The sequence below is a fragment of the Aspergillus nomiae genome, assembly GCF_001204775.2.
Source record: "Aspergillus nomiae NRRL 13137 chromosome Unknown contig00308, whole genome shotgun sequence".
Taxonomy (NCBI): Eukaryota; Fungi; Ascomycota; class Eurotiomycetes; order Eurotiales; family Aspergillaceae; genus Aspergillus; species Aspergillus nomiae.
Window position 1 is genome coordinate 1 of NW_015378363.1, and position 13,045 is coordinate 13,045.

The 13,045-nt window shown below is 49.0% G+C and overlaps 4 protein-coding genes across 4 annotated transcripts; 1 reads left to right on the forward strand and 3 right to left on the reverse strand.

Moving 5' to 3' along the window:
- Nucleotides 1-2,557: 2,557 nt before the first annotated feature.
- ANOM_007522 (8-oxoguanine glycosylase OGG1) lies at nt 2,558-3,979 on the reverse strand (the record flags this gene model as incomplete). The annotated part of the gene is made up of 3 exons (XM_015552778.1): nt 2,558-2,952; nt 3,016-3,827; nt 3,885-3,979. The coding sequence occupies 3 exons, from the start codon at nt 3,977-3,979 to the stop codon at nt 2,558-2,560; spliced, it is 1,302 nt and encodes a 433-aa protein (XP_015403806.1).
- Nucleotides 3,980-4,241: 262 nt separating this feature from the next.
- On the forward strand, nt 4,242-6,604 carry ANOM_007523 (splicing factor u2af large subunit). The gene is made up of 8 exons (XM_015552779.1): nt 4,242-4,349; nt 4,420-4,445; nt 4,504-4,902; nt 5,004-5,049; nt 5,113-5,726; nt 5,775-6,036; nt 6,084-6,295; nt 6,347-6,604. The coding sequence occupies exons 1-8, from the start codon at nt 4,322-4,324 to the stop codon at nt 6,371-6,373; spliced, it is 1,614 nt and encodes a 537-aa protein (XP_015403805.1). The 5' UTR covers nt 4,242-4,321; the 3' UTR covers nt 6,374-6,604.
- A 69-nt stretch (nt 6,605-6,673) lies between these two features.
- Nucleotides 6,674-10,113, reverse strand: ANOM_007524 (DEAD/DEAH box helicase; the record flags this gene model as incomplete). The annotated part of the gene is made up of 11 exons (XM_015552780.1): nt 6,674-6,793; nt 6,856-7,006; nt 7,067-7,252; nt 7,300-8,164; nt 8,221-8,414; nt 8,463-8,496; nt 8,544-8,767; nt 8,817-8,921; nt 8,985-9,604; nt 9,653-9,959; nt 10,010-10,113. The coding sequence occupies 11 exons, from the start codon at nt 10,111-10,113 to the stop codon at nt 6,674-6,676; spliced, it is 2,910 nt and encodes a 969-aa protein (XP_015403803.1).
- A 766-nt stretch (nt 10,114-10,879) lies between these two features.
- ANOM_007525 (uncharacterized protein) lies at nt 10,880-11,386 on the reverse strand (the record flags this gene model as incomplete). Its single annotated transcript, XM_015552781.1, has 2 exons — nt 10,880-11,159; nt 11,223-11,386. The coding sequence occupies 2 exons, from the start codon at nt 11,384-11,386 to the stop codon at nt 10,880-10,882; spliced, it is 444 nt and encodes a 147-aa protein (XP_015403802.1).
- Nucleotides 11,387-13,045: the final 1,659 nt, after the last annotated feature.

Here is a 13,045-nt window from a genome sequence, read left to right on the forward strand (position 1 = left end):
ATGGAAGTAAGATACATCTCGGGAGCCGGATACACAGCTTCCGTCCTGTGATGTGCATCCAGTCTACCATGGACCAACGCCTCGACCGGACCAAAGTCTCGTTGAACTTGGTCCAACGTCGCACAGCTTGAAGTTTAGCTATCTGGCATATCTGATCCGGTAGGTGAAGGCGAGGGGCACTGTCTTCCGCAATGACAGTTAAGGTTCGTCCCTAGTTTAGACAGGAAACGATGAGCTTGGGCCGAGGGTTCAGGGTGGACCACGTTCACATGTCGCACGCTGATTGATTTCCACTTCAATCGGCGATAGCCGACAGAGCTATTACAAAACATGACGCTCTTTGTGTGCCCGGGCTTAATCAGTGTTTTGGCGGTGGTGGCGAGTGCCGATATTACACAGTATATGATATACTGATATACCCTTGGGGATAGGGTTTGATAAGGCCTGTGATCACTTGACCTGGCCCTAGGGATGGCATTTGCTGTTTCGGGCGGCGGCTGATATTAGGTTTTGTTGACATTCTCTTAATGAGTCGAGACAGCTTGGATATTGGGGTTTCCGAGGCGTCGAGGACAAAGACGTTAGGTGTCATCTGCAGGACATGCCGGTCTTTGTTACGATGAATCGGTATGCGTTTGCCGAGCCATGGCGCGCTTGCAGAATCAGGTACCGCCGTGCCATTGAGCTCCTGTCAAGCTTTGACCTGCGAAGCTCCTGAAAGAGCTACCATGGGTCATAGCGCCTCGATGTATCGTGGCTTGCGAACAAAGAATCTCGCTACAGGTACCCGAGATAACACCGCGGGAAATTCGGGGATTCGGTACCATTCAACATGCATGGATACTTACAGGCACTAATGCAAGTGGGAGATTTGTTGGGCTCAGATATCTTGATTTATTTGTCAAGACTGGTTGTACCTCTGACGTTGCCGAGTGTGCGATGTTCGGTTAACCCAACAGAGTTTCCATGAAGCTCTACCGTCGTGAGTTTGGCTGACGTCTTGATGCAGAGAAGCATGTGTTTAGCTGCCTAAAGCATATTCACACAGAGTGGCTTTGCTTTCTTGTGGGAGGATATCAATCTCCAAACAAGAAAACTCAGCAACTTCATTTCAAATGAAGACTAAAAGGGATTCTTCAACTGGGTCTATCGTTAGACTGTTGATGTTAGTACACAGGATAGTCATATCTACATTGACGTATAGTTTCCAAGGACGCATAAGACTGCTACATGTCCCCGTCTGTGCCCCTAAAATGATACCATAGCGATCCTATAATGGTGTTTCGATCTACCCAACATGGGGTCAGTGCATCTCAGATGGTGAGCAAATCAAATCCAGACACGGAGGACCGTCACCAACTAAACAGCAGGTGCGTATTTGCAATATGATACCCTGAATACCGGGATATGGCGAGACGAACTACGCTGGCCGCGTCCTGGAGAAATGGTGCAATGATGCGTTCAAGAAGTCTTTGCAACCACGACCAGGGCCCTGGATAGAACATACAGCCGTTGTCGGCTTTTTTTGCAACCAATATTTTGTGAGGTGGTCATTAGAGGAGGAGGAGAATAGACAAATTATAGTTAATCAAATACCAGTCATTTAAACCTGGCTTCAATATTCCAATAACATTAGCAGGACTGTGAAGTATCTAAACTTACCAAACAGGCCAGCCCATGAGGCTTTTCGTGTTTCGATAATAGATTCACACAGGTTTAGCTACAACAGCTGAATTGAACCATATTAATCTAGTTGATGAATTGCCACACCGTGCATGGTGAACACTTCCGTTGCCTCTGGTGGTGCGAGGGCGAGAAAGTCGGAGGCCTGTCTCACACATTATTGGCGATGCGTCAAGAATTAAAAACGTGTACATCACTTTGACGTAATGTGGAATGGTATGAGAAACTTACTCTGAAGTCTCATTATGGCTATCTGTCTGAGACTTAAGATACGAGCCTGCTGGGTTAGGAGACGAGGTATATACGGCATAGAGCTGTTAAGCTTGAGAATTTTTCTTTGTTGATAAATCCTTTCCCATAATATTCCTTCCATGTTCTCAGTTTCTGGCGACTATGGTGCTGTGAGGTGACGGGGCTGGTTTTTTATATACGGGTACCCGGGATGCTGAATTGGCTGGCATACGTTGTCAGGTTACTTTGGCGCATTCTATAGACTAAACATCCTGAAAAATAAAAGCTAGGATAGTAGTTTTATGTATTTGTCGAGAATACCATGGTGATGCAATTCGTACAAAGGACTTTTCTGACTTCTAAAAAGCGTCACCGAACAATACTAGGATTGATCATTCGAATCTTGCAAACCCGCACTCACCCACCTAGGCATGCTTGATCAACTGCCGTGGCTAGGGAGATAGTACTAAGATCCAGCACCAGATCTACAGCAATACTGTGGCGCGGTAGGGGTTGCTGTGGTTGTCTGTTGAATAAAACCCAGGTGTATCGGAGCTGTGCATATACTCGGTACATTCTATGCCATCTACATATTACTCTTTCCAGTACACATCTAGAAGACGTGAACAACCCAAATGACTGGTTAGCGGTTCCGAAGCCGCTTTGACATCCGTCTTGTCGTCTGCGTCTCAACAATGGTCTTGACATCCTTCTCATCACTGGGCTCGGTCTTCACCTTGCTTTCGCTCGCAGACCTCTTCACACCCACGGCTGTAGTAGTAGTGATTTTCGTCGTAACCTCAGTTTTGCGATCCTCATCGGGCTCGTCCTTGACCTTGACTTCCACCTCCTTCTTCGAAGCAACGAGTCGATCCGAGAATGACCTCAAGTTAGCCGTAAACAAAACACTCTGTGCCCAACCAGCCTCGCTTCCCCAAAGCTTGCGGAAATGATTGCCCACGGCATCATATGTAGCCTTTGTCAACGATTTATGAGCACCTTTGCCAAACTTGTAATCTCTCTGAGCTATTTGCCACACTGTTCGGTAATGAGTTAGCATTCGACAACGTCCGTTAAAAGAAATAGTGATGGGAAAAGTACCGTGGGTATCAACAGGAACAGATTCTCCCCATCCCAACCCCATCAGACAGACACAATCTGCAACCTTGGGCCCCACACCCTGTAACTCGAGCAGCTTCTCATGTGCCTCGCGATATCCCTCTCGGCCTTCCGGTCTCATCTCTCCACCGGGCGCAGGCTCAACCCCCAAAGCGGGAGACTCGGGGTTCCGCAAAGAATCCAACCATCCTTTCTCGCGCTGCGTTGAGACAATCACGGCCGTTTGGTATATGTATTTGGCACGGTACCCAAAGCCCAAACTCCGCAGCCGACTCTCTACATCCTCGCCGGCCAGGGCCTCGGGTGGTGGGAAGTCATGGTACGCGCGGCCGTCGATAGAGGCGATGAAGGGGCCGTAGTTGATACAGAGTTTCTCGACCATCTGGGATATGCGCGCGATGTTGTTGTTGCTGCTACAGATGAAGGAGACTAGAGCCTCCCAGGCGTCTTGACGTAGGATGCGGATTCCGGTGAATTGAGGAGCTTTCTTCTTGAAGTTGGGGTCATTGGAGGACCAATGAGAATAGAGAGATGTCAGATCGGAGGCGAGATTGAAGTAGTGTGTGAGAATAGGGAGGATATCATCTTTAGCGGATTGAGGTTGGTCTAGAGGTTTGTCCGAGTCGGCACGAGAGGGCGGATGTGATGAAGGTGGTGTTGGGAGAGGGGCTGGGTTGGACAGTTTCGGGGGTAAATAAGTCCTATAATGTAGATGTGTCGGGTCCTGCTTGAGAGATAGGAGGCGACCATGGAGGACACATCTCCATTCATCGCTGTCAGGCACGTTGTGCCATCTAGATCAATTAGCCAATGCGCCGGATATGTATAGGAGAAAAAGGGGCAGCGCTCACCGAAATGACTGCCCACAACGGAGCGTCGTGTTAATGCATAGCTCGCTGAGACTAACTGGCAGTCTGCGCCATTCTGAAAAAGCCCCGACAGTCATGATAACCGTACTGAATCAGCTGGAAACTTCAAAAAGAGACTCCTATCATATCAGGGCAGATAAAGATTCTGCCAGTTCGGATGGAAAACAGAAGGCGGTCAACTCCGCAGACACACGCGCTAACCGCTTCGACTCTAGACGCCGCGGCTGCTCGCCGATCGTCACGACTGGAGTTTTCCTCAGCGCAGCTCCGTCGTGCAAGCATCCTCTCCCTCATCCTGGATTGTTGGTTCTCTGCCCTGTTGCCCGCTTATTTTGACTAGAGGCATATCCCGAGGGCTGTTGCTTTTATAAATTTACCCACAACCAGAAACAGCAAGGAGCAACGAATCTGAGCTCAGTATGAACGGCGATACGTATTCGTCCAGAGGTCAGTACTCGCAGTGCACTCCCACTGTTAGCTGTCACATGGAATGGTCATCTAATCGTTATGGTCGCAGACTCTGGCCGCTCCAGGGATTACTACGTGAGTGCTTCATGGCTGTCATGTTGCCTTCAGTTCATACTAACGTAAGCCCTATCAGCGCGACGAGCGACGAGAGCGCGGAGACAGAGGAGATAGAGGAGACAGAAGACGTTCGAGATCCCCCCACTACAGCTCTAGAAGTTCCCGACGCGAACATGAAGTAGATACGTACTCGTCGAGCCGTGACTATCGCGCCAGAGAACGGGAGGACCGCTACTCCAGCCGGAGGGATGATCGTGAATGGGACCGAGACCGCGGCGCAGACCGCGGTGGAGACCGTGGCGATCGCCGACGCAGAGACTACGATGATCGGTCATCCGACGCGATAGGGATCGAGGAGATTTGTTCGAAGAAAGACCTAGACGAGATGGCAGAGACCGCGACCGTGAGCGCGACCGCGGCGATCGTGCCGACCGCGGCGGCGGCGGCGGCGGCGACAGGAGAGAAAGGCGAAGGAGTGCGTCGCCACCTCCTCGGAAGAGGGAAGCGACGCCCGACTTGACAGAAGTACAATCGGTTTTGACTCGAAAACGTCGTCTGACGCAATGGGATATTAAGCCTCCTGGTTACGAGAATGTGACTGCGGAGCAGGCCAAGTTGTCAGGTGAGATTGCTTTCATATGCCCGTGGATATGTGTTGGATAGAGAAAGTTTACTTACTTTGCAGGCATGTTCCCGCTTCCTGGTGCCCCACGACAGCAACCCATGGATCCTAGTCGCCTGCAGGCTTTCATGAGCCAGCCCGGTGCTGGAACGGCAGAGAGCGCCTCCCTGAAACCATCCAACTCCCGCCAGGCCAAGCGCTTGTTTGTATCCAACCTTCCTGCGAGTGCAACGGGAGAGAACTTGCTGTCTTTCTTCAACCTTCAGCTCAACGGCCTGAATGTCGTTCACAGTGTGGATCCCTGCATCTCAGCCCAAGTGTCCGATGATCGTAGCTTTGCACTCCTGGAATTTAAGTCGCCGAACGATGCTACAGTCGCGCTTGCTTTCGACGGAATTACGATGGATGAGAATGAAGCCTCCGGCAACGGAGCGGCGAATGGAGCACCCCAGGGCCTTGAAGTACGGCGGCCCAAGGATTACATTGTTCCCAGTGGCAATGAGCAGGAATACCAAGAGGGCGTATTGCTGAACGAGGTTCCTGACTCGCCCAATAAGATCTGTGTCTCAAATATTCCTCATTACATTCCGGAAGAGCCTGTCACCATGCTTCTGAAGTCCTTCGGCGAGTTGAAGTCTTTTGTTTTGGTTAAGGATAGCTCAACGGAGGAGTCTCGGGTAAGTACTGCTGAACGACTGACTATGGGCTGCGACTGATTTAGTTAGGGAATTGCATTCTGCGAGTACGCTGATCCTAATGCTACGAGCATTGCCGTGGAAGGACTCAATGGCATGGAACTGGGTGACAGACATCTCAAGGTTGTGCGCGCCAGTATTGGAATAACGCAGGCCGCCGGACTCGACATGGGTGTCAATGCGATGTCGATGTTTGCCAAGACCACTTCTCAAGATTTGGAGACCAGCCGTGTGCTGCAGCTGTTGAATATGGTGACGCCCGAGGAGCTCATGGACAACGATGATTACGAAGGTACGTACTAACCTTATGCCATCTTTGTAGCTTACTAATGGCGATAGAAATCTGCGATGATGTGAGCGAGGAGTGTTCGAAGTATGGTCAGGTAGTTGAATTGAAGATTCCCCGTCCCTCCGGCGGCAGCAGACAGTCTCCCGGTGTGGGCAAGATCTTTGTCAAGTTCGACACGGTGGAATCAACAACCAACGCGCTCAAGGCGCTTGCTGGTAGGAAGTTCTCTGACCGGACCGTGGTGACGACCTACTTTTCTGAGGTAAGTCCCTGTCTTCCATCCCGGAGTCCGTCTCATCTAACATTCGTCTAGGAAAACTTCGATGTGAACGCCTGGTAGTGTAGATGGCGGGAATGGACATTGTTCAATTGCTCTAGTTTTTCTACATTATTGACCATTAAAGATGCTTAATCGATCAGATTCCCTGGGTTGACCGGACCTGGTGCAGGCTGGGGTTATACATTTATTGCGTGTGTATCATAGCGAGAGTATGAAATTGGAGTGTATCATCTAACGCGATTATGATTGTAGATCTGTCACTAACAGGTAACATGTGGATCTATCGAACGGTGCGTGGCTAACGATCTGCTTCGAAGCCGAAGGGCAGTGAGCCTTGACAATGTCTCTATGGTACCGGTTTCATTGCATAGCTGAAGGATAGTCGGATGTTCCTTCATCGCCAGCAGCAGATGCTTCCAGGTCCTTTCTGAACTCCATCTGGCTGATCTTCAATTTCTGCGTTTGCTGAGAGCACATGGCCTGTAGGAATGACACAGTTAGCTCATGAACGACTACGCATCAACAGAAAAGGTATATCTGACCTCCTCAATACTGTTCTCAACAAGGTAGCGGGTGACTAGAACCTGCTGCTCCTGACCAAGACGAATTGCGCGTGCAATAGCCTGGCTCTCAACACTAGGATTCCATTGCGGCTCGACGATGAATACCCGATTGACGGATTTTAGGTTCAACCTGCTTTACTTCAGCCAGAGTATTCTTCACAAGTAGGAACCATCGGAGAGCAGGCCGTACCCGAAAGCTCCTGTGCCTGTTGTCATGATCAACACGGGAACCGCTCTGGTGCCGTCGAATTTGTCAAGGATATTTTGGCGCTGAGATGTTGGTGTTTTGCCGTCAATGCGCTCAAATTCTATACTTGAAACTTTCAGATGCTTTGCTATCAGATCAAGGGTCCGTGTCCAGCATGAGAAAATGATACTGCACCGTTGTCAGTGATAAGAACGGCTTGCACTAATCAACCATACCTTTTGGTTGCCCCTATATCCCTCTGCACGTCGGATATAAGCACCCTCATCTTGGATGAGTGACCGTCCGCGTTCAGATAATCTGCGTCGCTTCGATTTCTCTGGTTTGACGCGGTGGGTATATGGCCACGGTAGCGTGATCCCCTAAGAGATTCACATAGTGGACAGTGGCGCCTCTCCTCTGGGTCTGACTGAATGCTGCTGCCCCACGAACAGTCATCACAGAGGACATGCTTGCAACTTTCTACATACTTTGGCTGCCTGCCATGTGGCATAACCGGCAAAGGTTGTCGGCAACCTGAGCAGCGGTTCAAGCTATCCCTTGTCATCGAACAGACAGGGTCCAGCTCATCCTCCAGCAGGTTCCTCTTCGCCCAAGAGAACCGGGGCTGGTATGTTCCATGATTGCAAAAGCTCCTTAGCTGCAAAAAGACCTGGAACATGCCGAATGTCTCTGCTTGCTGATTGTGCTCCCCAGCCTGCTGGTGGATGAATCGCTTCATGTCTTTTCTTGTAAGCTCATAGTTAGCACGTTCTTCAGGAGTAAATTGCACACGGCGTAATTCTGATCGTTGGCCTGGCAGGTTAACACGCTCAATGGTTCGTCTGAGACAGACAGCTTCTAGAAGGTGTGTGAGCCTTTCGATTGCTTTCCGCTTGGTTGCCCTGACTCCAAAAGGATTAGCTATCCAGTGACTGAAGTTTCTGGGATCGTGGAAAGGTTTTAGCTGTATAAAGGCCAGTAGTGAGCCTAGATCGCCTAAACTGTTCTGAATAGGAGTTCCCGACAGACACCAGCGTGATCTGGCTCTCAGTTCGACCACAGCCCTATGAAAGGTTGTGCTACGGCGACGTATCATGTGGGCTGAACCGGGTTAACATCGTCGCCTCATGCAGACATTATCCATGTCAGTGACCGACCTTCATCCAGGACAACTCGATACCACGCAAAGTTATGTAGCGGGCTCTGCCCCTTTCCGAGGATCTTCGCATCATGCTCCTTTGCAAGGGTGTTATACGTGGTAATGACAATATCATATCGGTCGATGTTGCTAATTAGCTCCTTCCGCGAGCGTCCATGGTATCTCATCATCTTCATGCCGCCATTAAGGTGACTGGAAGATTGTTAGTGTCTTAGGACAACACGGTGACGAATTTCTTACTCGTCAACCTCCCTCTCCCAGGTGTTAATCAACACTTTAAAAGTTAGCTTGCTCATATCATTGCGGCGTGAAGGCCCTTACCGCGTGAGGGAACAATGACTAACGTCGCTCGACTAGGTGTCTCTGCAAGGGAAGCTCCTGGTAGAGCCTTCGTCTCTACCCATTGACGTGCTTCGCGCAATGTCTTTGCCGTAAGAACCAGTGTCGTAAGGGATTTCCCCATGCCCATCTCATCAGCAAGGATTCCTCCACCACTCTCGTCAGGTTGCTCTTGCTGCTCGTTGCCAGTGATGATATGGCAATACCTAGTTCCAGTCAGTGCCAATGCTTCATACGTGAAGTGGGAGTTCCTACAGTTGCCCCCGGCCCACAGATTTTGGTTGCCAGAGGCGATACTTGTCTTCTGAGATATCGCCTGTTTCTCGCTGTATCATGAAATCTAACGCTTCTCCTTGATGCCTATTACATTGCAAGAATCAGCTTCTAGACCATTGCAGAAGGAGTACAGAATTGGCAACTGACCGGTATAAGGTCCTGTTCAATGTTTCGCTCCCTCCCAGTTCAGTAAGATGATCACCTCGCTGTAGCGAATTGAAGACCTCCGCAATGGTCTCATCGAAGCCTTCGTCCCGCTCAGGCGTAGCTTCCAATACTCCCTCCTCGTTTACGTCCTCGTCATCCTCGGTGTCTGTCTCATCCATCCCATCCAACCGTAGAATATGTGGATTATCATATTTGATCCCAACACGACAGTCATCGGGGTGTTGGAGGAAGAGATCCTTCTTTGAAAGCTCTCTGCCTACTTCATCGCGGTCAGACTCTCTTCCATAAACGTTGATGCTCACGCGGGTCGCCGCATCAGCTGGCTTCCCAGCCCGACGCAGGGACTCAACGAGCGAATTGAGATTGGTGAGAGCATCGATCTCGAATAAGGGCAAACAAATAAGTGCTTCCAACGCTTGCTCCATCTTTCTCGATAGATATCCTAGATCCGTGCCGTCAGGAAACCTGAGGAAGAGTGACCCGTCGCCAGATGGTTGGATGCTAAGGGTGTGAATATGCTGGTTATTCTCTTTGAGTGCTAGGATCTTAGTCTCTAGTTCTTGGCCTTTCCCAACTAGTTTAACCTTCTCGTGGACGAGCTAAGTCTATGTTAACCTCTGATGCTTGCGAATGGGATTGTGACCAACCATCCCATAGCAGACCTGCTTTCCCTGCTCACTGGATGCGACATCCACCATCGAAACGTCAACGCTACCCGCCGGCCCATCGGTAAAGTCCATCCCAGGCGTTGATGTCATGGATGTACCACTCAACCCTACATCATCGGGCACCGGCTGCAAAAAGGAGCTTTGATCAAAGGGAGGGGCATCTAGCCCTGGAATAGGCTCAAGCTGATCCACAAATATTGAGTCTTGGTCGCCAAAGGAATGATTGAACGACATATCTGTCGGATAGACGATTGAATCAATGTGGTCCTCTGATGGGTTCAGAGCCCTAGTCTCATCAACAATAAACTACATTAAAATAGCGGGACCATCAACTACCAGTCAACAGGCACTTCGAGCCTCGGACGAACACGCCGCATATCATCTGTCCAGTCGTCTCCATCGTCCTCGTCTGTCGGGTTGAGAAGTGGTCTGAGCGACATCGTTGTTGCTTGCTTTATCAATGCTGCTGTAACGATGGAATACAGGTCCTATGGATCTTCTGCTTGAGGTCACTAGCACCTGGGCTGTGATAAGGGGAAGAAATGCAAACCTATATAGCTGTGAAGAGCACTGATCTCACTGCTGAAGACGAGGCTGAACTAGGCTTGAGTCGGAGGGCTTAGATAAGCCCAGCTGCCCCTCCCAACGTCCCCTCGTGGATGCTAAAAGTGCAGTGAGTGTGATATAATGTGATACTGACACAGTCCATTCTTATGACTTCATTGGTCTGGGATTATTGAGACTATCCAAGCCTAAATACTATAGGACCACTTAGCGGCTGGAATCTCTACCAATATGTACTCCACACCGGGACCCTGGGCTGCATATTGACAAAGACTACATATAAGGTCAACGTCTCCTAGGCCCTAAAATTGCAGTACGTGGCTGCCTAGATCAGGCTGACCGCAGAGCTCTCCAGCCCATGCTAGAATTGCAGGGTCAGCCTCACTTTCTGCTTTCTGTATCAGCATAGTCATTTAATTAACCCTCCGTTGAGCTAAAGTTGCAGTGCCGCCACATTACTGATATTGCGATCAAGGCCTCGCTACTGATCTACAGCCTTAACCCCGAGAGAGACAGTATTCGAGTAAATTGACTACCGAAATCCTCCAGTTATGGCCTGTTAAAGAATGACAAGAGTTTGTCAACACACTTGAACCATTTGCTAACGTCACTACCGTGCCGTGCCATTGAATGCCGCTCTGCTTAGACCTTGCATCCAGCTGTCTGCTTGGCGTCACTCAAGGTGAAGCCAGATCCGCGAATCTCGGGAAAGGCATTGATGTTGCGGCAGCTGGCTTCGAAGCTCGCCACCTGGTCACTACGGACAGGACAGGCCCAGGGGGTATTTTCATTCCTGCAGGGTATGCCAACAGCCTGGCAGGGGATGGGGCTGGTGTTGCAGCTCATGATGACGAAGTTGTTCTGGGCTGAGATGGCGGTCACCAGGGCGAGAGCGATGGCGGTGTATGTGAACTGCATTGTGCTGGATGAGGGGTTAGTTACTGATTGTATACATAGTGAATTAGTTATCATAGACTTACAATACTGTGGATCTTGTGAGGCTTGTAGAAGATAAAGCTTGCGTTTGTTTAAGACCAGAGGAGGATGTTCAAGTTTGAATACCAGCAGAACTGTGTGGGTTTCCTCGTTACTTAAATATTCGTCGAGACTGCTATAGAATACCAACAATCCAGTAGCATAGAGCAGCATCTGAGTAAATTAGTCTGGATTCAAATAAGCATCATTTAGGTCCGCTAGCATCTGGGCTGCTCCTAGGGCCGGAGGCCGGATCGGATGCATTGTTAAGCCACTCTGTTATCATTGCACACTAGAGTGCGTGTGCACCTACTTTGGCCCCTCCTCTTGTCAGCAGAGTATACTCGTAACACGGGATAGTGTTGGATTTCATATACCCCTGTTAGGCGTGCTTCTAGATGTAACATCATGCCTTGATCCGCGAGACGATGTGAATATACACCGAACTAATATTGTTCAAGATCCTTAATGACAATGCAGATTGATAGCACATCAGATGTGTATAAACCACACATTGCGTCCTACCTATGGTCATTCGAAACATGGGCAAATCATAGCTTGCGACTTTTGTGTAATATGCTCGGAGAGTCATCATTGCTCGGCAACAGTCGGTTGCCCTGGATAGCCCACATCTATAGACTAAGACAAAGTAAGCTAATTGGTGCCTAGTTGTGATGGCAAGTTGAGGTGCGCAAGCTTGATTAGAAACTCGTCTGGGAAAATTCCGAAGGCTCCTGTGCTTGGTAGTATTGGACCATCCAATGCACGGATGGAATCTTTACGCTCCGGAATGGCGAAGGCTCTAGCGGCCACATCGACAGGATTGGGGAAATCGAGGAAGAATCTTCATGGTAATGAAGGCTTGGATGATTACGTGTCGAGCATGGGAGGTATCAGACTGGGTTAAGATGAACGTCAATATTTGTCTTTTGGATGGTTTCCCAATTAATAGTCAAGAAAGTCACATTTGCTATATCATAGCCGTAGAATTGCGATTGGATATAAAATAAAGAGCATTGCCAACAGTTGTCTGTCAGCTCGAATTCTTGTAGCGTCATAGCTTCATCTTAGCCACACTACGTCATGGCTATACCTATAACCCTTCGTTTTCTCAACTAAAACAATGATATGGCTACGAATCTAGGCTCTCGGACAGCTACACCAGCAACAGCTCAATTTTAGATTCTAGGTGTCGGCAGCCGAGCGCATCGCACTAATGAGTATAGAGTCTGATGAAAGCCATGTTGTTCTCGATTTCCCATCCGTGTGACCCATGGAACTACAACATTGTCATAGCAAGGCTGATAATTTGCCTGATATGGCTGACCTCAAGAATTAGTAAACCCTTTGAACTTCAGAGAAAGCAATATCTTGTGCACGACCATGTTCGTCATGGGTTTATGGAACTCCATCTTGAGCAGTCCTAGCTAGTTTTACAGCAGAAGTGGAATAGAGCTATGGTCCCATTGGCGAGAAAATGAAACATTGTCCAATGCTCCATTTCAGTACGGAGGGATAGGAATCCATTGATAGTGGCCGTTTGTATCTTGTGACTACTAAACCCAGATTTTCCAAGCTGACTCCGTCTCCAATATGTATAATATAGAGCTGGGGAACTGAGATATTGAAGGTAATAGCTGGCGAACCCATCTTGTGTGTTTTTGGGTTAAACATGAATCATGATTCAGTATATGATATCCTACTATGTGTAGTTCATGGCCTACACTCACAGTTACATGTCCGGTTTATGCTTGAGAAAAAATACAGATCTGTCAATTCGATAAAAAACAGGAATAGACAACCCAAACAGTATTGAACCATACAGAGATTAAG

Excerpts from the sequence above, each read along its gene's own strand:
- ANOM_007523 (XM_015552779.1), top strand. The coding sequence starts at position 4,322 with ATGAACGGCGATACGTATTCGTCCAGAG. Across the intron at positions 4,446-4,503 it reads GCCGCTCCAGGGATTACTAC|CGCGACGAGCGACGAGAGCG; the intron begins GTGAGTGCTTCA and ends AAGCCCTATCAG. Across the intron at positions 6,296-6,346 it reads TGACGACCTACTTTTCTGAG|GAAAACTTCGATGTGAACGC; the intron begins GTAAGTCCCTGT and ends ACATTCGTCTAG.